Raw genomic sequence first — 24,421 nt, 5'->3', positions numbered from 1 at the left:
TTCAAATTATTTTTTTGTAAAAAATAAACGAAAAAGGATGATATTTGTAATATAATATTTTTAGGGGATGTATATGTCATTTATATTAAACTGAAGGGATATGTCATATATTTCTAGAAATAAAGGGGATAAATATCGCATTTCGATTAAACACGAGGGACACTCATGATATTTTCCCTTATAGTTTTGGTTGAAAATGAATTTTTTTATATTAAATAGTAGTAAAATTTTCAATTTCTCTTTAAAAAATTTAAATAGAATGATTATTTATCAAAATTTGACAATGAATACTACGAAAGTGAGAGAGCTTCTTTGAGCTCTCGCTGAACAGAAGAAGCGAAGGGAAAAAAAGAATGTCGAAGTTTTGGAAGCCGGGAACTGAGAAGCCAAGCGTGGTGGAAGATGAAGAAGGCGGTCTCCTTTTCTTTGCCTCCTCATCCTCTTCTTCATCTTCGCGGTATTCTTTCTCACTTCTCTCTCTCTCTCTGGCCGTTTCTTTCAAAGTAATCTTGTACTCTGTTCGGGCATGGAAGCTTGGGACATTCGAGACAGAGGCTTCCAGTGTACAAGTACCGTACGGCCATTCTGTATCTAATCGAAACTCACTCCACCACCATCGTTGTCGGCGAGACCGGTAGCGGCAAAACCACTCAGATTCCTCAGGTTTTCTTTTTATTTCTTCCTTTATCTAATTTGTAATATTTTTTCCTGTTTGTATAATTAAGACTTGAGACCGAGACTTTTCTTGGGTTTTTGAAAATCACAGTTCCTGAAAGAAGCTGGGTGGGCTCACGGTGGCCGTCTCATTGCTTGTACACAGCCCAGGCGATTGGCCGTACAGGTGAGTGTTTTTTTTTTTTTTTTTTTTTTTTTTTTTTTAATAAATGTATAGCAACAGTGTTAGGAATGCTGAGAATGAGTGTAATTTGACAAGCTCGCATTCATTGTTGTTGGCCTCAGGCTGTTGCTTCGAGGGTGGCTGAAGAAATGGGTGTCAAGCTCGGAGAGGAAGTTGGCTATGCAATTCGATTTGAAGATCTCACTACAAATGTTTGACACTCTGAATTTAATCAATGACTTACTATCTATTTCCTATTATTATATGTGTATGCATCTCCCATGGAAGCCCTATTCCGATGTTGTTGTTCGTTAATGGGTTCCTGGTTTCGGTAGAACAGGGTGTGACGATGATCAAATTCCTCACTGATGGTGTTTTACTTCGAGAAATGATGGACGATCCTCTCTTGACGAAATACAGGTATTTTGGTCAATAATGATTTCTATAATGCTTGTTGCTTTATTCTCATCACTTCTTATTAACATCATTTCTATGTTATTATTGCAGCGTCGTAATGATAGATGAGGCTCACGAAAGATCTATATCGACTGACATTTTATTGGGTCTGATAAAAAAGGTATCTCTGTTTGGACTATGGACCCTTAACCAAGTAGTTTGGTTCCTCTGATATGATTCTGGGTTCTCATTTTGTAGATCCAACGGCGCCGGCCTGAGTTACGTATAGTGATCTCCTCTGCTACAATTGAAGCAAAGTCGATGTCGTCGTTCTTCAACACAAGGTTTGTTCTGAGTATTTGATCTAATGCCGTGTGTTTTTAATTGGGGATCTTTGGGTGAAAGGTAATGATATTGAAATATTCGTTCTTAACTGATTTCAAATGTGTAACATAACACTGCTCTGCTATGCTCGGTTGGTTGGTAGATGATTGTGTTTATATCACCATTGTTGATATTCGAACATAAGATATCTGTATTAATAAATTTATTTTGCGGTGTTATAAAACAGCAAAAAACGTCGAGAAATCGAAGGCAAGGTTCAACGGCCTAGGCTAGATCCAGCAATCCTATCAGTTGAGGTATTATTTTACCAGGATCATAGCCTCTCTTTCTTCCACTTGCTATAGTGTTAATATTATATATTTTCTGTGAATGATAATATTTTAGAGTGAGGTTTGATGATCATGGATGTTGTAGAGTAAAAATTCATTAAATCTGTGCTGTTACAGGGTAGAGGGTTCAATGTACAAATTCACTATGCCGAGGAATCTGTCTCTAACTATATTCGGGCTGCTGTTTCGACAGTATTGGAGATCGATGATCAGGTACTGATATGAGTTTTAAAGCCTGAATATGAACGTTTTTATTTTGGGAGGTTTTAATCAATCGAAATCCTTACAATTCTTGTGTTGCTCAGGAGCCAATGGGAGATATTCTGGTATTTCTTACCGGTCAAGATGACATTGATTCTGCTGTAGATTTGCTAACAGACGAAATTCAAAATTGTGGGAGAAAGGCTTCAGGTGCAAAAGTTATACGTCTTTAAACTTATTTACTATTTTTTATTAGGAAAATGATTCGGAAAGAATCGTGATACTAAACCTCAATTTTTCTTTCCTTTAATTTTGTCGTTTTGTTTTACAAAATGGGCAGTGAAGTAATTGGCTTTCAAAATGTTCTTTTTTCAGGGCTGGTTATTTTGCCTCTTTACTCTGGTCTTCCACGTGGTCAGCAGGTTCGTAAACGTATTTCTCCGCGTTTCAGATAATTCGATCATTTGATTACTTGTACATCAGAACAGCTCATGTATATTGCCCTTTTTGTTTTAGGAGCTTGTGTTTAATCCGACTCCTAGAGGTAAGAGGAAAGTAGTGATATCAACAAATGTTGCCGAGACATCCTTAACCTTGGAGGTAAACATTTGAAAAAGAATAAAGATGCCCAAAAAAGAAAAGAAAAAGAAAGGAAGTTTTAGTACTACTTAGGACGAAAAGGCCGTTCTAAAGGGATATGGACTTGATTGTCACTTCGATCTTGTGTTGTGTGCAGGGAATTGTGTATGTTGTTGACAGTGGATTCTCAAAGCAGCGCTTCTACAATCCCGTATGTTCAGTGCAAGCTTCTTTGGGTTTCATTTTCGTAAAATGCTATAATAGTTTTTTTTTTTTTTTTTTTTTTTTCCCTGCCCTAACCACCCCCCCCCCCCCCCCCCCAAATGTTCACTCAAGTCTTGTTTCATAGGACTCTAGTTCAGTGGATTAAATGTCTTCATAGGACTCTAGTTCATAGGACTCTATTTCCTTTGCGGTGAAGTAAAATTTTTCTTTTTAGATGTCTTTGGCACTATGTTCTGATTGAAATCACTCTTATTGAACCAGGTTACAGATATTGAAAATCTTGTGGTAGCACCAATTTCAAAGGCTTCTGCGAATCAAAGATCCGGTAGGGCTGGCCGAGTTCGCCCCGGGAAATGTTACAGGTGTCACTCGTTATTATCTAGTCGCATATAATCTTCAATAGTTTTTTAGTTTTGTAGGTAATAGGTGTCATTACAAAAAAAATTATTTGTACAAGACAAAATGCTAGAAAATCAATGGAGGACTAGCTTGCTAAGAAATTTAGTTTAGGGACCCAAATGCCACTCGTGTAATAGCTCAGGGAATATTTGCAGTAGAAAGCTTTATAATTAATCAGAAAAATTATCTACCAATGTTAATTTTCTTAAGCACATCATTTTAGTCCTTGGAAATCTTTATGCTTTTCAAAGGTTATTCTGAAAATGATGGTTTGACCATAAGAATTTGTTCGTGACTGAGACAGGCTTTATACCGAAGAGTATTTCATCAAAGACATGGCCACCGAAGGGATTCCTGAGATTCAACGCTCTAATCTCGTTTCCTGCGTCATTCAGGTAAGCGATCATATACACATATCTACACTCATTAATTGCATGCAAAAATTCCACATTTAAAAGAATTTGGCACGTGATATTTCTTTCATCCTTAATAATCCACAATATCGTTTTTGTCTCTCTGAATAATGAAAATTAATGGTCCCAACAATAACCCTTTCCTTTAAAATCTGAGCTAAAAGCTAACGTGCTTCTCCCAATTCAATATAAAGGCAAGAAAACGTTGTCTTAACAAACATCATTTTTGTTGAATCATCATGCTGTCCTATGTTATTCTCAAGACTACGTGTACTGAATACCCGAGTGCTAATATTTAAAGATGTATTTTTTAAAATATTCCTGGCAATATTCATAGTTATTTTCCTTCTTTGGCAAGTGTGCTCGTACCAACTCTCCAATATTTGTATTCTTGTTTCTCAGTTGAAATCTCTGGGCATAGATAATATTCTGGGCTTTGATTGGCCAGCGTCTCCTTCCCCTGAAGCAATGGTTCGAGCACTTGAAGTACTTTATTCACTCAGAGTTCTAGACGACGATGCTAAACTTACTTCTCCAGCTGGATTTCAAGTTGCAGAGTTACCATTAGTATGTTAAATAATATGCAAGTGTTGTCGCAGCACTACTCTCTTTTTATTTATTTATTTATTTATTTTGCATTCCAATTGAATATTTTAACAGGACCCAATGGTTTCAAAAATGATATTGTCTTCAAGTGAACTTGGATGTTCACAGGAGATGATAACTATCGCCGCCATTCTCTCTGTTCAAGTGAGTTTTATTGTATATTCGTAAATTATTGTGATAAAGAATATCCTTTTTGTATGTATCTCCAAAAGATAAAAACAAAAAGGTTGCTTGATAAGAAGTATGTAAGGATTATCTGGAACAGTAATGCTGAAAATTTGGGTACATGTTAAAAGATTTTATACACCTTCCAGTAATAAACATATACTAGTAATGTGGGTATTACCAGACGGGTGGCCGGCTTAACATTCAAAGAAATAGTTATACAGGTAATCCAAATAGAAGTAAATTTACCCTAATGAATTTTCTATTTCTTATTTTATAAAAGGGGTAAAATCTAATTACTAAGTCATTGTGTAGACTATCTGGGCCTCTGGGTGGGGAGCAAATAAGGATCTTGATGAAGCGAAATTGAGATTCGCCGCTGCTGAGGTATTGAGCTTTTTATCTCACGATTTTAAGTTTATTTTCTTGATTGTCTGGTTAAAAAATCTTGTTTTTACCTGATTACTTAATTTTTGTTTTATTTTGCAACGGCTTGCAGGGTGACCATGTGACGTTTCTGAATGTCTACAAAGGATTTTTACAGTCTGGTAAATCTTCACAGTGGTGCCATAAGAACTTCGTGAACTATCACGCCATGGTGGGTCATTCTCAATATCTAATCTGGTCCTTTGTTTTTATTTCTTATTCATTTCTTCAGGGACACTTACTACAGAATGATGATCAGTTCATGGTATACATGTCTTCATGTTTATTTTATTTTAATTTAAACGATATCTAATGTGATTTTGTTCAATTTTGGCTGTTCACAGAAAAAGGTTATAGAAATCAGAGAACAACTCAGAAGAACGTCTCAGAGATTAGGCATTGCCTTAAAATCCTGTGAAGGAGATTTGCTGGTAATAAATTACATTACATTTCAGCAGACTTAAAAGTAAATGAATGACAAGTTGATGAGCTTTTTTATATGATATTATCATTCTAATTAGTGTCTTACTATGTTTCTTACAGGCACTGAGAAAGGCAATTACTGCCGGATTTTTTGCAAATGCATGTCGTTTAGAGGTGAGCTAAATTTTTATTTTATTTTTATTTTTAGTGCAGATTATCACTGAGTGATAAATTTTGTGTTGAAAAAACTAAAAATATCACTGTTGATTTTGTAGCACTATATATTATTATTATTATTTTGTAAATATCATACTGTTTAATGAAATCTATCATCTAAGAAACTTAAAACATGTTTGCCAACTTAATAAATAATTTGCTTTAATGATAAACTAACCTTGAAAACACTAAATCAAAATTTAAAATTTTGGATTGTTATGATAGTTTTTAAAATTATAAATAAGTTATTAAGTTTGTATGTTTGCGTGTTGGATTTCACAAAAGAAGTTTATATTTTTAATGAAAGGACTAAAATGTTACAAAATCAATAGTTTGAGGACTATTCTGCTCACACTGGAGCAATATCTACTATAAAGGCCTAAGGTATCGGAATATTGACTTCTTGTGTCTCTACGATTGATATAGGCGTACAGTCACAACGGGAAGTACACGACTATTAGAGGCTCTCAAGAAGTTTATATTCACCCATCATCTGTGTTGTTCAGGTAAGTAACCAAAAAAAAAAAATGTATAGATATTTGTTATGAAACTGATTGATCTGTAACGTTTTTTTTTTTTTTTTTTTCCTTCTTCTGATGGTGTAGAGTTAATCCAAAATGGGTAATATACCATTCACTCGTATCAACGGACCGGCAATACATGCGAAATGTAATATCTATAGACCCCTCTTGGCTAACTGAGGCTGCACCACATTTTTACAATTTTAACCGTCCTGCTTCGATGCCTCATTGAACTCCTCTGCGGCAAGAGATTTTTCGTTGGAATTCAATGTATTCTTGGTTGAAATCTTTGGCATCTAAAATCCTATGTTTTTTATTTTTATTTTTATTTTTAACGTTTGACCTTTTTCAGACATTTAAATACCCCATATGCATCATTTTCTCTATAAAAAATGTATATTCCAGTGATTTCGTTAAAAATATATTTTACAAATATATATATATATATATATATATATATATATATATATATAAAATAAATATATTTTATATTTGTGTGTATAGATTTAAAGCTAGAGTATGCATAACCTTTTTCATTTAGAAAAGAACTTACTATGCGCGCACATATATAGCTAATTTTTTTTTTTAGCAAAATAGCCAAGATTTTATAAACTTTGATACATGGTCAATTCTATTTGTTAATTGACAAATATATCCTTTCCTATTATATTGCTTCCAACACACCTAAAAAAACATAGCAAATAATTAGCTAACTAAACCAGAAAAACTAGTGTCTTCGTCTTTTTGGCGAAATCAGAGCGCCAATCGATTTTCATGCAGCAGGATCAGAGATGAGAACGAACAAATTGATTTCACTAGTGTCGTCGTCCAGTGGTCTGGTCCTAGCGGCTCAGCCGCAACTAATGCAGCCTTCCGTTTGGTTGAACCATGTGAACATAGAATTCGGCAATGTCACGTTTGTCGGAGTCATGAAAAAAATATTTAGCAATTATAAGTCTTCTCTCTCTCTCTCTCTCTCTCTCTCTCTCTCTCTCTCTCTCTTTGTTTGAATGAGCTGATCTTTTCTCCTTTCGGATCAGTCTCTGAACTCCGATTTTGATTTTGAATTTGATTGTGAATTCTGATTGTTTTGTTGTGTTTCATCTTTGCCTTTTGGAATCGATCGATTGATGTGTTTCAATATGGCGTGGAGCAAATCGTGGCGCAAAGGCCATCGCCGTGGACCCAGCTTGTCCGCGGCAGAGAATCAAAGCAAGAACATGTCTCCTGAACCATAACCAGATTCAAATATTAATATTCAAAAATATGTTAATATGTGTAGATAGTTGTAGATAATAGTTAATAACAGTTGTAATTACTGATTTTGCGCAACTGTTGCAGAAAGTGTTATAACAAAAAGTACAACAGTTGCTAAAATTTAGAGATATGAAAAATAAACGATATGAGTGTGAAAAAAATAAATAGACATCATAATTGGTAGCCCACTTTGGCAAGTCGTGCCTACATCTGGATGATGTTTGCCCGGTGGAAAGCAATTTACTATGATAATGTAGTACAATAAAGATTTACACTCAACGACTCTCTCACTAGCTACCCAACGTACATATATCCTCTTCAACAACAGCTTAGGCTCCCCTGAGCTCGAGATCCCCTCGATTCCCACAGAATCTCTCCCGAGACTTCTAACTGTTTTTTCCAAAAATTTCAATGGAAAACCTAACCTCTTGCTTCTAATATAATCACCCGAATATAGGCAACAAAGAAGAGATAAAAGACACCTTAAAAGCTTGAGCACATGTCGTTCTAAGCTCAGCTAATCACTCTAATAAATCTCTCAAAAGACGTGAGTGAGGACTGTGTTATTTTGACGTATTTATAAAGAAAACTAGTTCAAAATGCATCTTGAAGTCGAATTAGGAGCACCAGCTCATTATCTCATCAGTCCACGCAGGAATCCTACTTCAAGTCGGAATTGCAAAACCCACAAGTCAATGGGCCAAGACTATTGCACAAGACTGTTACAACACTTGTAACGAAGTCCAATGCTATCCGAAAATATAATCCACGATTCTATAAATATTTAGCCAACATTAAATCGCCAATTAATTTGACAACAACATTTACATTATCTATAAAAAAATGGTGTACTTTTTTGTCGATAAAGTAATAAAAAATCAAGGAAATTATCCCGTGTCCAACCACACAAACACATAAATCTAGGAAACATAATGAGTTTTGAGGGCTGAGGCAAATGAAGGAATGAGAGATGAGGAAAAGAGGAGAAAGAAGGGGTGTTTAGAATTTTTATTTATTTTTGCTATTTTGTATCGAAATTTGAAAGTTTGACTAGTATGCAAACTAATAATTTTTTTTAATAATTCAATTTTACATTATACATTATATTATCAATAACTTAGAATATTTAAGCACAAATTACAAGATATAATATTCAAATGTTAATAATGCGTTTCCTAGAGATTGAACATTCGCCTTATCGTAGAGATCACCTCAGAAACAATAGGTCTTGACACCTAAACTAAGTCTTGTGCAAACTAATAATAAAAAATTGCTATATAGTTACAGGGCGGCAGGGCCCTGTCTAATATATAGTCCGCAATAAAGTTAATATTTATGCGTTAAGATTATTATTGTTACTATAATAACATCTACTAATGAGATTATAACTGTAATTTTTTTTTTTTTTTTTTTTTTTTTTTTTTTTTTTTTTATCGAGGAAATCATTTTTTTTATTTTCTTTTAAAAAATATTTTGATATTTCTTACGAAACTTTAAGATCACATTTCACCGAAATTGCCATTGCATGCATATTGATGAAATATCTTCATGGAACTCCTATCCGAATCTTTCTTTTACTTTTCCATTAATGACTATACCCACGTTTCTATTAATCTTCACGGAAGTTTGGAGGAATTTTCATCGTTGGCTCATATTTTTAGCACGTTCTAGCTTGATTGGCTTTCTTTTAACGTACGGTTGGTATTGCCATTATTATTCTTTCTTTGAATCTTCCGTATATTTGATTGGTCAAACATCACAAAAATTTAACAAATTAAAAAAAATTAACAAAGCCGCCAGCTAGGTTTACACATTCGCGTTTGGACTTTTTTTTTTTTTTTTTTTTTTTTTTTTTTCATATCACTTTCCTCTAACAAGTTGTACTACCTACTACTGGTCACGTTACGTAAACGACCTCCGCAAAATGTTACATTATTTATCACAAAATATATACAATTTTTTTTTGTTTTTTGTTTTTTGTTTTTTTTGTATTAGTCTAACAAAATTTGCTCAAGCTGTAACGTCCTTTCTAACACCAGGTTAGACTGTTAGCCAATCAATAGTATTCCATGTTTAGTTGAGCATTTTAATACAACAATTATCAATATATATATATATATATACATACATACCGAGCTTTTTAGGCCGTTGAAAACATCATCATGAATGGCTTTTCTTAAGATGTTGGATATACAATCCTCAGTATGATATATAAATATAGCAAGTTGATTTTGCATTGCGATTTTGACTTCGAATTTACACACACACACACACATGTATGAAGTTTTGTCCAACTCTCTTTTGCGACCATTATTGCGATTCTTCTAATTCAGTTTGAAGCAGAAAGTCCTCATCATTATTTTTAACAATAATAAAATTGCTTGGCTCAGAAATGAAAAGAGCCAGGGCCGGCCCGAACTCATCGGGGCCCTAGGCGAATAAATATTTTGGGGCTTTTTGATAACAATAAAAAATTAAATATATAACAAAATTAGTGAAAATTTAATACATAAATTTTTTTTATAACAATAACATTAAATACAGAAATTTTTTTGGGGCTCATCCAAATATGAGGCCCTAGGCGTGGGCCTAGCCCGCCTTAGCCCAGGGCCGGCCCTGAAAAGAGCTAATCTCTTCATAACCACAATCCTCATACTTACCGCCTCAACAATCCCTTACGGAAATGGTCGTACCGTGAGAACCGACAGCTCAGCTCTCGACTATGGGATTGAGATGAGGATAAACGACAACAACCTGATATCAACGACGGTGATGTGTGAGGCCACGCACGGGTTCTTGCCATGCACGACGACGATGTTGGGTCTTCTGTTCATGATAACCGTGTACGAGGTTTTGCTGTCGTTCGGAGAAAAATATATCTCTTCCGGCTCGGATCTTTTCTTCGAGACCTTCGGATCCGGGATTTTCGGGTCGGGCCTTTTTCACTTGCTCGGTACTTTTCCACAAGTAGGCTTGATTCTTGGTAATTACCTCTCTCTCCAATAATTCTTTGTAATCTTTTTACCGATATTAAAGAAAAATCTTAATCAAAGACAAATGTACTATGTTTATAAAACCAATTTTCCGCTAGGATTATTACTTATAGTATGACATAAAACGAGATATTTTGTTCTAGCTTAATTTATAGTTCATGTAATTGATCTTTTTCTGTATTCGTTGGCCTTAAGCGCTTTTTTTTTTTTTTTTTTTTTTTTTTTTTTTTTTTTTTTAAGGTTTATTCCTAGGAAAATTAGCGACTATATGATAGAAAATCTTCTATGCATAAAATATTGTAATATGTTAAAAACCATTTTTTCTACTAGATTACAACTTATAATATATATATATATATATATATATATAATAATAATAATAATAATAAGTTTTAGTTGATGAAGTCGGTATTTTTGTTGTGTTGGTTTATGGACCTAAAACCCATTATCCAAAATTTGATATATATAATGTCATTGACCGACCGTTTAAATGAAAAGTAAATAGCTGAATAACAAAGAACATGTATATATTGACCGTAGTGTATGATTTGTTTCCCTACAGAGATTTATTTACTTAATTGCATCCTTAAATGGATAACTAATTACTCATAGAAAACTATTTTTGTACAGTTCCGGAAAATAATAATGAAATTTCAAACATCTTGGGAAGAAATTTTGTTTTACTTTTGCGTGAAAATTGCTCAACCCAGCTGGATTTCACAAAAAAAAATAAAAATAAATAAAATACAAGAAGTCAAAAACGTCGAACGGCAATAAGTATTGAAAGATAAAATTAAAATAAACAAAGGTACGTATAAACAGATAGACACATGGGGGTTATTGACGAGGACATGTGATTATCCTACATAGAATATTGGTTCCTTATATCACAGCTTTTCCTGGGTTATTTATGAAGATTTGTTAGTAAATCTTTTTATAATGATTAGTGTTCTCAAAGGGATATTGAAATTATGGATAATAAAACAAACATATTCAACTGTCTAAATTTTCGGAAACAGCCATATCAAAAGAAGTCTGCATAAGATACAAATATAAATAAAGCATTGGAAAAATATGTTTTTTTTATATTTGATTTGTTGTTGAATTTTTTGACCTAAAATCACAACTTTATTAAATTTAGCCCTATTGACATCAATTATATTACATGTAACGTACGTATACTTCATGAAGTTTATTAGTTGCTCACCACAACTACCTTAAACTAACCGTGGTAAATTATAACGATAAATATTAAAATTCTCAGTGAGTGGAATAGCCTCGAGTTCAGATTCCGTTGAAGAGCAAGTAGGAATAAGCATGGGTCTACTCGTCGGAAAAACGACAATGTCCCTCACACTAATTTGGGGACTCGTCGTCGCTTTTGGCAGCCAAGACATGACGTCACGTCCTCAAGAAAGCACACGTAATTCAATATCGGATTTCAAAGAACCAAATGCCAAACCTTTCACCTTAACAGGTATTATGATGTTTTGATGTATCATCAAACGATAATTTAATAAGTTTTAAATGTTTTTTGACATTCATTTTTTAAAATGTGCAGGTTATGGAGTAACTTCCGACGTGGAAACGAGTCACACTGCAAGAGTAATACTTGCTTCCCTAATCCCGTTTTTCATTCTTATGATGTCCAAATTCGCTTCGACTTCTGGGAGTCGAGTGGTCATCCTAATTTCTCTCATCGCCACCATTGCGCTTCTCTCATCTTTTTTCATCTATCAGGTAATTTCACTAATTTCTTGTAGTGCTATTAAAATATTGTATCTTGCGGTGAGATATATGATCGCCTTTGTAAGAGATCCGATAGAGTCAGCTAGAAAAGAGAGTGACCAAGTTGGCCTATGAGTGAAAGGCATAGATGATTGGTTAGCTGAGTTGGTTAGAAATAGAGTCAATACTAATTTTTATTTATATTGAGGACACAGTTGAACAATTAATGAGAATTGCTAACAGAGAAGGTTTTCTCTCTTTTTTGTCATATATCTCCAATTAAATTATGACATAGAAGAGGTGTATGATTTAAAAATACTATAATACACTTTATCGAGAAAAGAAAAGAAAAAAGACAGATAAATCGGATTCGTGTGTTTCAAGTACGATGGACGTATCATCATGTCTCTCAATTTTATAAAAATTATCAATATATCCACACAAAAAAAAAAAAAAAAGTAAATTAGACACACCCAGTTATAGATATCTTTTGCTAATACTTTATTGCTATTAAAATGTTTCTCAGACGCATGATAAGATCTAAAAAAATGTATTGTTGTTTCAGGGGTTTCGACCATGGATTCAGGAGAGAAGACTAGAATTCGTGCTGCGAAAGTACATACAAAGAAACCTTCTACAAAACCTTCTCACAGCCGGTCGAAGGCCGAACATTCCCGTGATCCGCGAGTACGTTAACTAATTAAGTCAAATAGTATATATTATTCTATTTTTAGTTTATTGTCTAAGTCGTCGGCTCATATATATATATATATATATATATATATATATATATATACTTATGTTGACCTGTAAAATTAGTACAACAATATCTCACGAAAATACACAGACTCCGAGTACGAGGACTCCGAGTACGAGGACTCCGAGTACAGAGATGATTTAGGCAAAACTTTCTCTTTATATAGACGAATCTAATACAAGAGATGAATGTTTTCTAGAGGTTCAAAGTGAAAGAAAGTAAGTAAAAAAAAGGTCCTTAGTTCTGTGCCGCAAGCTCCTATTTATACTTGTCTGGTGTAGCTTTGTGGTTGCGGGCTCTGACGGTTATTCTGGGGAACGTGGGGTGATCAATCCCACGTTCTAGACGGTTTTTGGTAACTGCTGATTCCCTCTCGCTGAGGTGGACGGTTATTAATATTTGCACGATTCCTGAACCGTCAAGGTGTGCGTTTAAGTATTTGAAACATGTTTTCTTTTGGTTTGACTAGTCTTTGACCTACGGTCTTCTCTTCTCTCCGAAGTTCTGATCGGTAGGTTTCGTTCTTACCTTATGAACGGTTCGTTCCTTTTCAATGTACAGCCCTTAGGTCTATTCTACCTGAGCTTGATGCTGGATTCTTCATTCTACTCGGGGGTCCGACTACCCTACTCGGTATCTGACTACTTTATCCCGTAACAGCAGCCCTCCAGTTTCTTAGTATTTTTAGCAAAAATGGTAAGGAACTATTTCGGTTAATTGATGACCGTGTTCATTTTTGCTTGTTCGTCTCGGAATGACCCGAGTAGAATTCTATATTCTTTTCTTTTTTGCAGGATATCGTACGACGTCGTTTGTCTCTGGTACTGTTGAATCATCGCGTCTTTTCGCTTCGACGGTCAGATATGTTCGGCTTCTTGGACAAGCTTAATCCCAGCCGTTCGTGTGGTCTTTATATAAGGCCTTTTCCGAAATTTTGACTTCATTTTGCCTTTCGTCTCAAATTTCACTCTCAGAGCGTTCTCGGCTTGACCTGCCTATTCGGATTGTGCTCTCAGTTCTCTTGTTTTTTTCTGCTCAGACCTTCCGACCTTCAATTTGTGGGTAAGGTTTCTTTATCCTTAATCCGATATATATATATATATATATATATATATATATATATATATATATATATATATATATTTTGTTTTAAAGTCGTTACTCGGTGGTCTGTACTTTCCTTTACTTCTCGTATTCGGACCCTCCGGACTTTAGGGATCATAGTTTCTCAACTTCCTTAGGGCTATGGGAGGGCTCACGCGTCCTGACCTGAGTTTCGACCCCCGTGTCGTTCGGTGATCGGAACCCGACCCCGATAATGTTATCTTGTCGGATGGGACCGTCCCGTAATTGCTTATGAAGAATCATGCGTGTATCCTATATATGGGTCCGAGAGGGTTGATATCGAGGCAAGGATTTTTGATTCGTCTTCCCTGTCGTGTAGGGATACTATGGTTTTGGAGATATCGTCTTTGTCCGCTTCTTTGAGGGTTTGAGGGGGAGCGAGTCGGAATCTCGTGATACGACGAGCCTTTCTCTTTCGCAAGACCGAGGAGAGGGCTATTCTCAAGGCACTCCGGGTCCGAGCGGGAGGACATTTGGGGTCGATCTCCCGGAGGAAGAGGATGAGGCCTTGGTTTTTGAACGGAAAGAGGGCCAGTTTTCGGCCAAGGTTTGGACTTCTCGGGTTACCGAAAAATATATACAAGAACTGAGGGAGGAATTTGAGATAGCAGAAGGAATTATCATCTCGGCACCTTTAGAAAATGAGAGGGCCGATCAGCCTCCTGCCGGGAAGATAGCGTTCAACAAGGCTATCTTGAATTTGATCGGAGGATTACCGATGCATCCTCTCATTTCTCAGTTCGTTTCTGACCTGGGTTGTTCTCCTACTCAGCTCGTCCCCAACGTGTATAAGATTTTTTTTGGGATGGCCGTGCTATGGGCGAGAGTTTACGATCGCCCCGTCACTTTACAAGATTTTTCGCAGTATTATTCGTTTAAGTCGGCTCCCGGACAACATGGTTATTATTATGCTCGGGCCCATGATGACCAATCTAGGGTGGTTACTCGTCTTCCTTCCAGCCAGAAAAATTGGAAAGATTACTTCTTTTGGGTTGAAGGGAACGCTTCCTACGATAGGTGTCCCATAAGAGCTTCGTTCTCGGAACTGGGTGTGACTCTGGTTCAAAATTCTTATTTGATAAACTGGACCAGATTTTCTGTTCTAGTTTCCTTATATGTTTTATGTTTGGTTCCAGGTTCCCTTCCACAGTATCCCGAGGACGAGCGACCACTCCACTCAGAGATCTTTGATATTTCGGAGGCTGATCGATCGACGTTTGTGTTGTCGGACCCAGACTTACTCGAAGAATACTATTATTATCCCTACTCAAGTGAGCATTCTATTCGTCTCTTATCAAATCGCATATGTTCCAATCTTTTCTCGTTCTTACTTTTTGTTTCTTAACAGAGATTGCACAGATGGCGAAGAAGAGAGCCGCTCCCGAACAGGTTCCTCCTAACCCGAAACGTACTAATGCTTCCAAGACTTTGGCTGCTAGTAAGTGGGCGACCGCGTCTGCTTCAAAGGTTTCGGAACTTCCGAGCTCTTCTCCGGTGAAAAGCCTGACCGAACCTTCTTCTGCATCCGACCACCTGACTCCGATCGTTACCTTCCTTCACGAGCATCTTCCTGCCGAGAAGGTCCAAGCGGTTCTCGGGTTTGAGCCTTTAGAGAGGTTTAACCAGGTCACCGACTCCGTGGTTTCGGTACGTTTTTATTCACCTAGTCGGTATCTCTTTTCTTTCCTTGACAAATTTTATAACTGACCTTTTTGATTACCACAAAGTTTCGTTGGTGTGGTCGGCCTTGTCGGACTACTAGGCTCCGAGCTTACATCTTTGAGACAACGGAACGATCGTTTTCTCAAGGAGAGGGATGCGGCCAGGGACGAAACGGTGAAGATCCGATCGGAGCTTACGCGGAAATTCCAAGCAGATCTTGAGGCTGCTCGTTTAGCAGCGGTGGAAGAGTACAAAGCTTCCGAGGACTATCGCAACATGCGCAATGACCTTTATACCGCCGGAATAAACGAAGCCGTTCGGATCCTCGGTCCGAAGAATCCTACTCTGGATACTACGGATCTTGATGAGGATTCGGAGTCAAGAGCTAGTGACGACGTGGATGGAGGAGGCGACCAGGAGTAGAATTTTATTTTATTTTGCATTCTAATTTCTGTTAACCCGCTCGGGTCTTGAACAATTGATCCGTGGTCGGATCTTTTATTATGTAATTTTTGTTAACCCGCTCGGGTTTTGAACAATTGATCCTTGGTCGGATCTGTAATCCATGTTAATTTATCTGCGTTTCTGATTTTGGCGAAAATAGAGTAAAAAGTATTTCTGAACTTTGGCAAAATAAAGTATAACTAAGTATATTTCAAATTTTAAGTTTTGTAAACAACTGTTTGCTAATTATCCTGCCGCCTAGTTTATTTAGCCGTAAATTATAAAAACCATGTGATTTAACACCGAGTAGAGAAACGAAAGATAAATAACTTCTGGAAATCACAAGTATGTGCGACCAAGCCGCTTTTTGAAATTGCAAACACAATACATGCGACCAAGCCACTTTTTGAATGTTTAAAAATTGGAAAACTTAAACGTAAAATCGGCGAAGGTGCTCGGCATTCCAAGGGTTTTTCTCCATATCACCGCTCAACTGTTGTAGTCGGTATGCCCCGTTTCCGAAGTCTTCTCGGATGATGTAGGGTCCTTCCCAGTTTGCGTTGAAGGCTCCTTCTTGGTGGATTTTGGTGTCGAGAAAAACTCTTCTGAGGACTTTGTCGCCGACTTTGAAAGATCTTGGTCGGACTTTCCTGTTGAAATACCGAGTAACTTTATGTTGGTTAGCGAGATTTCTTAATCTGTCTTTTTCTCTTTTTTCTTCTAGCAAGTCTAGGCTAATTTTTAGAATGTCGTTGTTTACCTCTGTCGAGTAGTTTTCTCTTCTCACTGTTGGTATCATGACGTCGGTCGGGATGACCGCGTCGGAACCGTATGCGAGGGAGAAAGGCGTTTCGCCAGTTGCAGAGTGCTCGGTGGTTCTGTATGACCAGATGACTTCTTGGAGCATATCCACCCACTCTGACTTCTGTTCGCCTAACTTCGTTTTTAGGCCGTGTTTGATTGTTTTGTTGACGGCCTCCACCAATCCGTTGGACTGTGGTCTGACTGGAGTAGAAAAAACCTTGTTAATGCCATATTTTTCACAAAAACTTTTGAAGGAATCGCAGTCAAACTGAGTTCCGTGGTCGGATACAATTTTGACTGGTATTCCAAACCGAGTAATAATATTTTTCCATACAAATTTCTCAATTGCATGAGCTGTTATTTTATTTAAGGGCTCGGCTTCAACCCATTTTGAAAAATAGTCGATGGCTACAATCGCGTACCTACATCCACCTCGGCCTGTTGGCAAAGCTCCGATCAAATCTATTCCCCATTCTGCGAATGGGATCGGGCATGAGAGGGAGATGAGTTGATTAGGAGGAAGCCTCGGGATGTTAGAGAACTTCTGGCATTTGACGCATTTTTGTGTCATGTGCCGAGCATCGGATTTTAGCGTTGGCCAGTAGAGTCCTTGCCGGATGATCTTTTGTGCCAATGCTTTGCATCCGATGTGACTTCCGCATATCCATTCATGGATTTCTTTGAGAGTATATTCAGCTTCGTCTTCGTCTAGACATTTGAGGAGAGCCTGAGAAAATCCTCTTTTGTAGAGATTTTGACCTTCTAGGAAATACCGAGCAGCTCTGAATTTCAAGCTTCTAGCCTCATTTTTATCTTCGGGCAGAGCTCCGTGCTGCAAGTACTCCCTGATCGGAGTTTGCCATGACTTTCGTTGATCGACCTGAAGCACATGGGGAGCTTGCTCAATGCTAGGTTGCCTAATCTTGATGACTGGGATTGACTCCGAGTCGGATCCTTGGGTGGCGAGCTTCGCTAATGCATCGGCCTCTTCGTTCATGGCTCTGGGGACTTGGGTGATTTCGCAAAGTTCGAATTTGCTTGCCAGGTTTCTGGCTTTCTCGGCATATAGCGACATCTTTTCGCCTTTTGCCTGAAATTCAAATTTCATTTGATTAACAATTAACTGAGAATCCGAATACACTTTGAGCTTTTTGATTTCTAAATCTTTGCTATTTGTAGCCCATGTATCATAGCTTCGTACTCAGCTTCATTGTTTGAAGCATTGAAATCGAATTTTAAAGCGAATTTTACCTTGTCTCCTTCTGGACTGGATAGCGCAATCCCGACCCCGGATCCCTTTTCGTTGGCCGCTCCGTCTACGTACATGTCCCAAATTGGGAAATCAACTGGTCTGTACGTGAATTCTGCAATGAAGTCAGCTACTGCCTGTCCTTTGATTGCTGGTCGGGGGCTGAAGCGTATATCATATTGTGTCAGCTCGATCGACCATTTCATTAGCCTTCCGGACACATCAGGTTTTTGCAGCACCTGGCGTAGCGGGAAATTGGTAAGGACTGTAATCGGATGTGCGAGGAAATAGTGTTTCAGCTTCCGAGAAGCGGTGATGAGGGCGAAGGCTAGCTTTTCGAGTTCCGGGTATCTTCCTTCCGCCTCGTTGAGACGTCGCGAAGTATAATAAACCGGGACCTGGTGCTTTCCCTCATTCTTGATTAACGCTGAACTCACTGCATGCTCCGATACGGCTAAGTAAATTTCCAGGGGCTCTCATTCCTGTACTTTTCTTAAAGTAGGAGGCCATGCCAAGTGCTCTTTTAGAGAGCCGAAACTCTCATTGCATTGCTTGGTCCATTCAAATTCCTTGGAGCCTCTGAGCGCATTAAAGAAGTGAATACTCCGATCGGTTGACCTCGAAATAAAACGGCTTAATGCAGCTATGCACCCTGTCAACTTTTGCACTTCTTTTATGTTCCGTGGTGGTGTCATGTTCCATAAGGCTGTGATCTTCTCTGGATTTTACTTCGATGCCTCGTTCATGAACGATGAAACCTAAGAATTTACCTGCAGAGACACCGAACGTACATTTTAGAGGATTCAATTTCATGCGATATTGCCTTAAAAGTTCGAATGATCTTCTAAGATCGTCCGTATGTTCATTTGTTTTTCGACTCTTAACCAGCAAATCATCAATGTATGCTTCCATCGTAATCCTGAGTAATTCAGCGAACATACGATTTACTAATCTTTGATATGTTGCTCTAGCATTTTTTAACCCAAAGGGCATTACTGTGTAACAGTATAGTCCTCGGTCAGTTATAAATGCCGTTTGATCCTGGTCGGGACCATACATAGGGATTTGATTGTAGCCAGAGTAGGCATCCATGAAGCTTAAAATTTCATGGCCTGCTGTGGCGTCTACTAACTGATCTATTCTCGGCATAGGGAAACTATCTTTTGGGCAAGCCTTGTTCAGATCCGTAAAATCCACACAAGTTCTCCATTTCCCGTTAGGTTTCTTGACCAGGACGGGATTGGCTACCCATTTTGGATATTTAGTTTCTTTTATTGATCCGATAGAAATTAGCTTATCTACTTCTTCTTTTAAGGCTATATACCTTTCGGAGTTTAAAGCCATTCTCTTTTGTCTAATAGGTTTTTCTTTAGGATCTATATTTAACCTATGACACGCCATTTGAGGATCTATCCCCGTCATGTCGGACTGTGACCAGGCAAATATGTCTAAGCTATTAGACAAGAGAGTAATTAAATTATTTTTGGTACCTGATTCAAGATATTTTCCAATCTTGAGCTTCTTCTTAGGTTGTTTTGGATCCGGAGTGACTTCCTCGACTTCATCTCATGGGCCAATCTCTTCTCGGCTCGGAAGGCGTGGGTCGAAATCCGAGTCGATCATCATAACTTTGTGGACATCTTTGTCCTGACTCTTTTTGAGGTAATTTGCATAACAGCTTCTTGCGATAGCCTGTGTACCGACTACTTCACCTACCCCGTGCTCGCTAGGAAACTTCATTTTCAAATATTCCACAGAAGCGATAGCCCCGAGGGACTGCAAGGTTGGCCTGCCAATGATCGCGTTGAATGAAGATTTTCCGGGGACCATCACCCACGTTGTGTTAGTGGTTTTACTCCTCGGGCTCTCTCCTACAGTTATTGGGAGTTGGACTACTCCCTTAGGCTGGATTGAGTCTCCTGTGAAACCGTAGAGATTTTCAGGAGAGGGAGCTAATGCGTCTTGCTTAAGACCCATTTTGTTGAATGTGTCTTCATAGAGCACGTCGACGGCACTCCCAGTGTCCACCAATATTCGGTGTACATTCCTGTTACCGATAAGAGCTGATATGACCAGTGGATCGTTGTGAGGAAACATCACCCACCGAGCATCTTCTGCTGTAAAGGTGATAGGCTCCGAGCTAGGTTTGGCTATCTTGTTAGGCCTTTGTTCGGCTGTAAACAAGATTTGTCGGGGTCCCGCGTAGGCCTCTCTTACATAGCTCTTTTGAGCGCTCCTTGAAGTTCCTCCCACATGTGGTCCTCCGACTATGAGCGAGATTTCAGCATATGCTTCACCTTTTTGATCCTCTTGATCCCCGTGCTCGGCCTTGAATTTCTTCAGCGCTCCTCTTCGGATCAGAGCTTCTATAGCTTCTTTGAGGTTGAAGCAGTCAGCAGTGCGATGACCGATGTCCGCGTGGAAAGCACAATATTTTGTTTTATCTCTCCTTGAGATATCTTTCTTGATTGGCCTTGGCTTAGGGAAATCTTCTTTGTCCTGTGTAAGACTAAATATCTCCTCTATCGGGGCATTGAGTTTATGATATTTATCAAACTTACTGGAAAAAGGCTTCAGAGGTCCTGCTCCAGATCGGCTCTTCTTTGGTGGGCGGTTATCCTCAGAATGTCGCTCCCTGTGCTCTTCTCGGAAGCTCTTTGGTGGCTTTGCTTTTCTTGCCGCCAACCTTGCTTCCTCCGCGTTGATATACTTCTGAGCTCTCTTCAGGAAATCGTTGTAGTCCCTTGGACTAGTCTTCTGAAGTGACCACCAGAACTCCGATTCTGTTCGGACGCTGGAGGAGATCTTGAAGAGCTTAAAGTCTTCATTCAGATCGTCAACCTGAGAGCTTGCTCCGAGTAGCGATTAATAAAATCTTTCAATGACTCGTCGTGGGCTTGTCTCACCGCTAGCAGCCTTTCTTTGGGAGTTTTTCCTGAGCTTGAGCCGACAAATTGTTCCATGAATTTTCTGGATAACTGCTTCCAGGATCCTATGGAGTTTGGCTTTAGTTTTCTATACCACCTCTTGGCTGAGCCAGTTAAAGTGATAGAGAACGCTCTGCACATAACTTCTGGTCCGGCCCCTTGCAACATCATCCAAGAAGAAAAGGTGTCTAGATGGTCTCCCGGGTCGGTCTTTCCATCGTATACTGGGATGCTTGGCATCCTGAAACGATCAGGCAACGGGTGTTCTAACACGTGTGCTGTGAAAGGGGAGACAGCTTCTCCAACTTTCGGGATAGACTCCTTCTGATCTAGGGCCACCTCTTCGATTCGACGCTCCAATCTTCTAAAATTTGTTTTGTTGGTGCTCGCGCTGTCTTCAGTTTCCGAGCTTACCATGCTATTTCTGAAAGTGTTTGAATGACCTTTGTCCATAGTGGGCTGGTACCGATCAGGAATCTTTTCCTGACTGGACTGCTATTTCTCGGATTCAGAGTCATCTTCCATCCTCTCATACCGATCTTTAGCATGTTTCCGAGATTTCTTAACATGCGGATCCTGCCCGACGGGTTCTTTCCCTGATCGGTGTGCGGGTTCTTCATCTGGGATCACTACCGCGCTTCGCAGTGTGACTTTCTTTGCCTGCAGCCTTCTCTTCAGCTCCCTGTTATTCGCCTCTAAGACCGAAAGACGCTCTTGCATCTGTCTGAATTGTTCTTCGAGACTAGGTTCCGGGAGAAGTTCAGCTATTTCTTCCAGGGTGAGAGGCAAGGTGTGATTGTGATGTTCTATCTCCGTCTCCTGGCCGGGGACAGTGATCGGGGTGGATGAACTAGCCATATTCTTCAGCTGTGTCCCCTCCTTCTAGCGCCAACTGTTGACCTGTAAAATTAGTACAACAATATCTCACGAAAATACACAGACTCCGAGTACGAGGACTCCGAGTACAGAGATGATTTAGGCAAGACTTTCTCTTTATATAGACGAATCTAATACAAGAGAGCAATGTTTTCTAGAGGTTCAAAGTGAAAGAAAGTAAGTAAAAAAAAGGTCCTTAGTTCTGTGCCGCAAGCTCCTATTTATACTTGTCTGGTGTAGCTTTGTGGTTGCGGGCTCTGACGGTTATTCTGGGGAACGTGGGGTGATCAATCCCACGTTCTAGACGATTTTTGGTAACTGCTGATTCCCTCTCGCTGAGGTGGACGGTTATTAATCTTTGCACGATTCCTGAACCGTCAAGGTGTGCGTTTAAGTATTTGAAACATGTTTTCTTTTGGTTTGACTGGTCTTTGACCTACGGTCTTCTCTTCTCTCCGAAGTTCTGATCGGTCGGTTTCGTTCTTACCTTATGAACGGTTCGTTCCTTTTCGATGTACAGCCCTTAGGTCTATTCTACCTGAGCTTGATGCTGGATTCTTCATTCTGCTCGGGGGTCCGACTACCCTACTCAGTATCTGACTACTTTATCCCGTAACAACTTATATATATATTTGCAGGATATTTCACATGATTGACCAGGATAAAAACTCGTACATATCTACATCCGAGCTAAAAGCATTGAACTTGGGTATCCAAATCGAAGTAACCGGGTTGCACGACCATGACTTCGTAGCGAAAGTCATGGAACAATTCGACTCCTCTGGCGACTCTAGAGTAACCGAGGACGAGTTTGTTGTGGGGCTCTCGAACTGGCTTATCGCGACCAAGGACGAAGAAACAGTACGTAAGCGCAAACGAAAGCTCTTTATAACCAAAGAAAAGGTAATACAGTGGTTATATATTAATAATATTTCCATCTACTAAGAATCCTTCATAAATAAAGATCGAAAGAACATCTTAATTAACATTGTTTACAAATCACGAGTCGTTTTGATATGGAATTTCATAATATTTTGGTATCATGTGTTACTCATGCCGATTAGTTTTTAAATAGCAGTATGCTATTGGAAATGTAATCTATTAATTAATTGTGTTTCATAATTTTTTTTTTTTTTGCTCTTTCGCTTTGGCAACAAGGCTAGTACTAACACAAGCGAAGAGCGACAACGGCTGATAGCTCGGAAAGAAGGGGTTAGAACAAGACGCCGCAATGAAGTCTGGTTGAACTATGCAAAAGCGGCTCTTCTTATAGTATTCGGAACCGCCATAACAATCATATTAGGACAACCTTTAGTGCAAAGTATCGCGCAATTCTCCGTCGCTGCGAACATTCCTTCTTTCCTCATCAGCTACGTTGTTATTCCCTTGGCTTTGACTTTTAGACAAGCCCTCAGGGCCGTCAAGTCATCAAGGCACAAGACTGAGAAGGACATATCCTTAACACTATCTGAGGTATATGCTACTTAATCAACAACTAATTATGTCTTTGTTGATATTGTTGTCAAATTTTGGATGGGCTCGAAAACCTCGCTAGCAAAAAAATATGATTTTCAAGAGATGTAGTTCTAACTCTATCTTGGATTTTCTGTGTATATCTGTATAGTTTTTGTTTTCATATTTTATTGCTTTAGTGTCACTGATTTCTAACATTTTTTTTTATTTATCTTCGCCTGCAGATTTATAGTGGGGTGTTCATGAACAACATGGTAGGATTGTTCGTTTTCTTGGCGCTCGTTTATATCCGAGACTTGACTTCGGATGTCTCGGCCGAGGTTTTGATTGTGGTGGTCATATGTTTGGTGACCGGTCTGTACACAAGTTTCAACACCAAATTCCAGTTCTGGACTTGTATTGTGGCCTTTGCTTTGTACCCCGTTTCGCTTCTGTTCATGTACTTCCTTACCGCTGTTCTTGGATGGGCTTAGAAGTTCGATGAACAACTGAGAAATATAAAATTAAGTCGCACTTCTTTGTATACTAAATCTTAGTTTTCTTTTCGTCCTATAAGAAAATTATTTAGTCTGTTCTGTAATGTTACGCTAGTGTAGAAAAGAGTCCAAAATTCTTTTAATTTAATTTAATCAATATTCTTACCTGCAATCAATACGCGTGAAGTGGCTATTTTAACATAAGCCACACATTTGAGATTCCGTCAAACTATTGTCCGGAATTAAGAAAAAGGAGGGTCGCAAGTGCTTTTTAAATTTCAGGGATAGTTTGTGCAAAAATAAATTGAATATAGACCAGTTTGCTATTTCCTGTAAAATTCAGGGCTGCAAATATAAATAAGCCTATCAAATTATAGTGGTATACAGAGATGTGCACATTTCATCTTTGTGTTACTAATTCTTAGTTTGATTTTCCTCCTTTTAGGTCTCAATGTATCATTGAGGTAGGAATATTATTTTTCTCGCCTGTTATGTTATGTTAATGGGGCTCACTTCACCGACAATTGCCCTCAAGCCAATGACGTACATACCGAGCAAGCCAACTACG

At 38.4% G+C, this 24,421-nt stretch overlaps 2 protein-coding genes and 1 pseudogene across 2 annotated transcripts; 2 read left to right on the top strand and 1 right to left on the bottom strand.

The window, feature by feature from the left end:
- The first annotated feature begins 285 nt into the window (after window positions 1–285).
- On the top strand, window positions 286–6,492 carry LOC149384674 (RNA helicase family protein). The gene is made up of 23 exons (XM_089627027.1): window positions 286–457; window positions 534–663; window positions 767–841; window positions 961–1,050; window positions 1,179–1,258; window positions 1,346–1,415; window positions 1,493–1,578; window positions 1,806–1,875; window positions 2,026–2,121; window positions 2,214–2,319; window positions 2,485–2,531; window positions 2,626–2,709; window positions 2,846–2,899; window positions 3,175–3,275; window positions 3,617–3,707; window positions 4,128–4,292; window positions 4,386–4,475; window positions 4,812–4,883; window positions 4,996–5,094; window positions 5,267–5,353; window positions 5,466–5,519; window positions 5,988–6,067; window positions 6,167–6,492. Exons 1-23 carry the CDS (start codon window positions 354–356, stop codon window positions 6,312–6,314), a joined length of 2,079 nt encoding a protein of 692 aa, XP_089483153.1. The 5' UTR covers window positions 286–353; the 3' UTR covers window positions 6,315–6,492.
- A 3,580-nt stretch (window positions 6,493–10,072) lies between these two features.
- LOC149384672 (sodium/calcium exchanger NCL1-like) lies at window positions 10,073–23,880 on the top strand. The gene is made up of 7 exons (XM_089626123.1): window positions 10,073–10,322; window positions 11,597–11,809; window positions 11,894–12,072; window positions 12,626–12,747; window positions 22,543–22,807; window positions 23,063–23,377; window positions 23,602–23,880. Exons 1-7 carry the CDS (start codon window positions 10,073–10,075, stop codon window positions 23,848–23,850), a joined length of 1,593 nt encoding a protein of 530 aa, XP_089482249.1. The 3' UTR covers window positions 23,851–23,880.
- LOC149384673 (uncharacterized) lies at window positions 16,178–21,886 on the bottom strand (annotated as a pseudogene).
- Window positions 23,881–24,421: the final 541 nt, after the last annotated feature.

The sequence above is a fragment of the Urtica dioica genome, chromosome 9 (genome assembly GCF_054948205.1).
Source record: "Urtica dioica subsp. dioica isolate 48M chromosome 9, U.dioica_male_clone48M_v1_H2, whole genome shotgun sequence".
In the NCBI taxonomy this organism is placed as follows: domain Eukaryota; kingdom Viridiplantae; phylum Streptophyta; class Magnoliopsida; order Rosales; family Urticaceae; genus Urtica; species Urtica dioica.
This window is presented reverse-complemented; position numbering and strand designations above follow the sequence as displayed.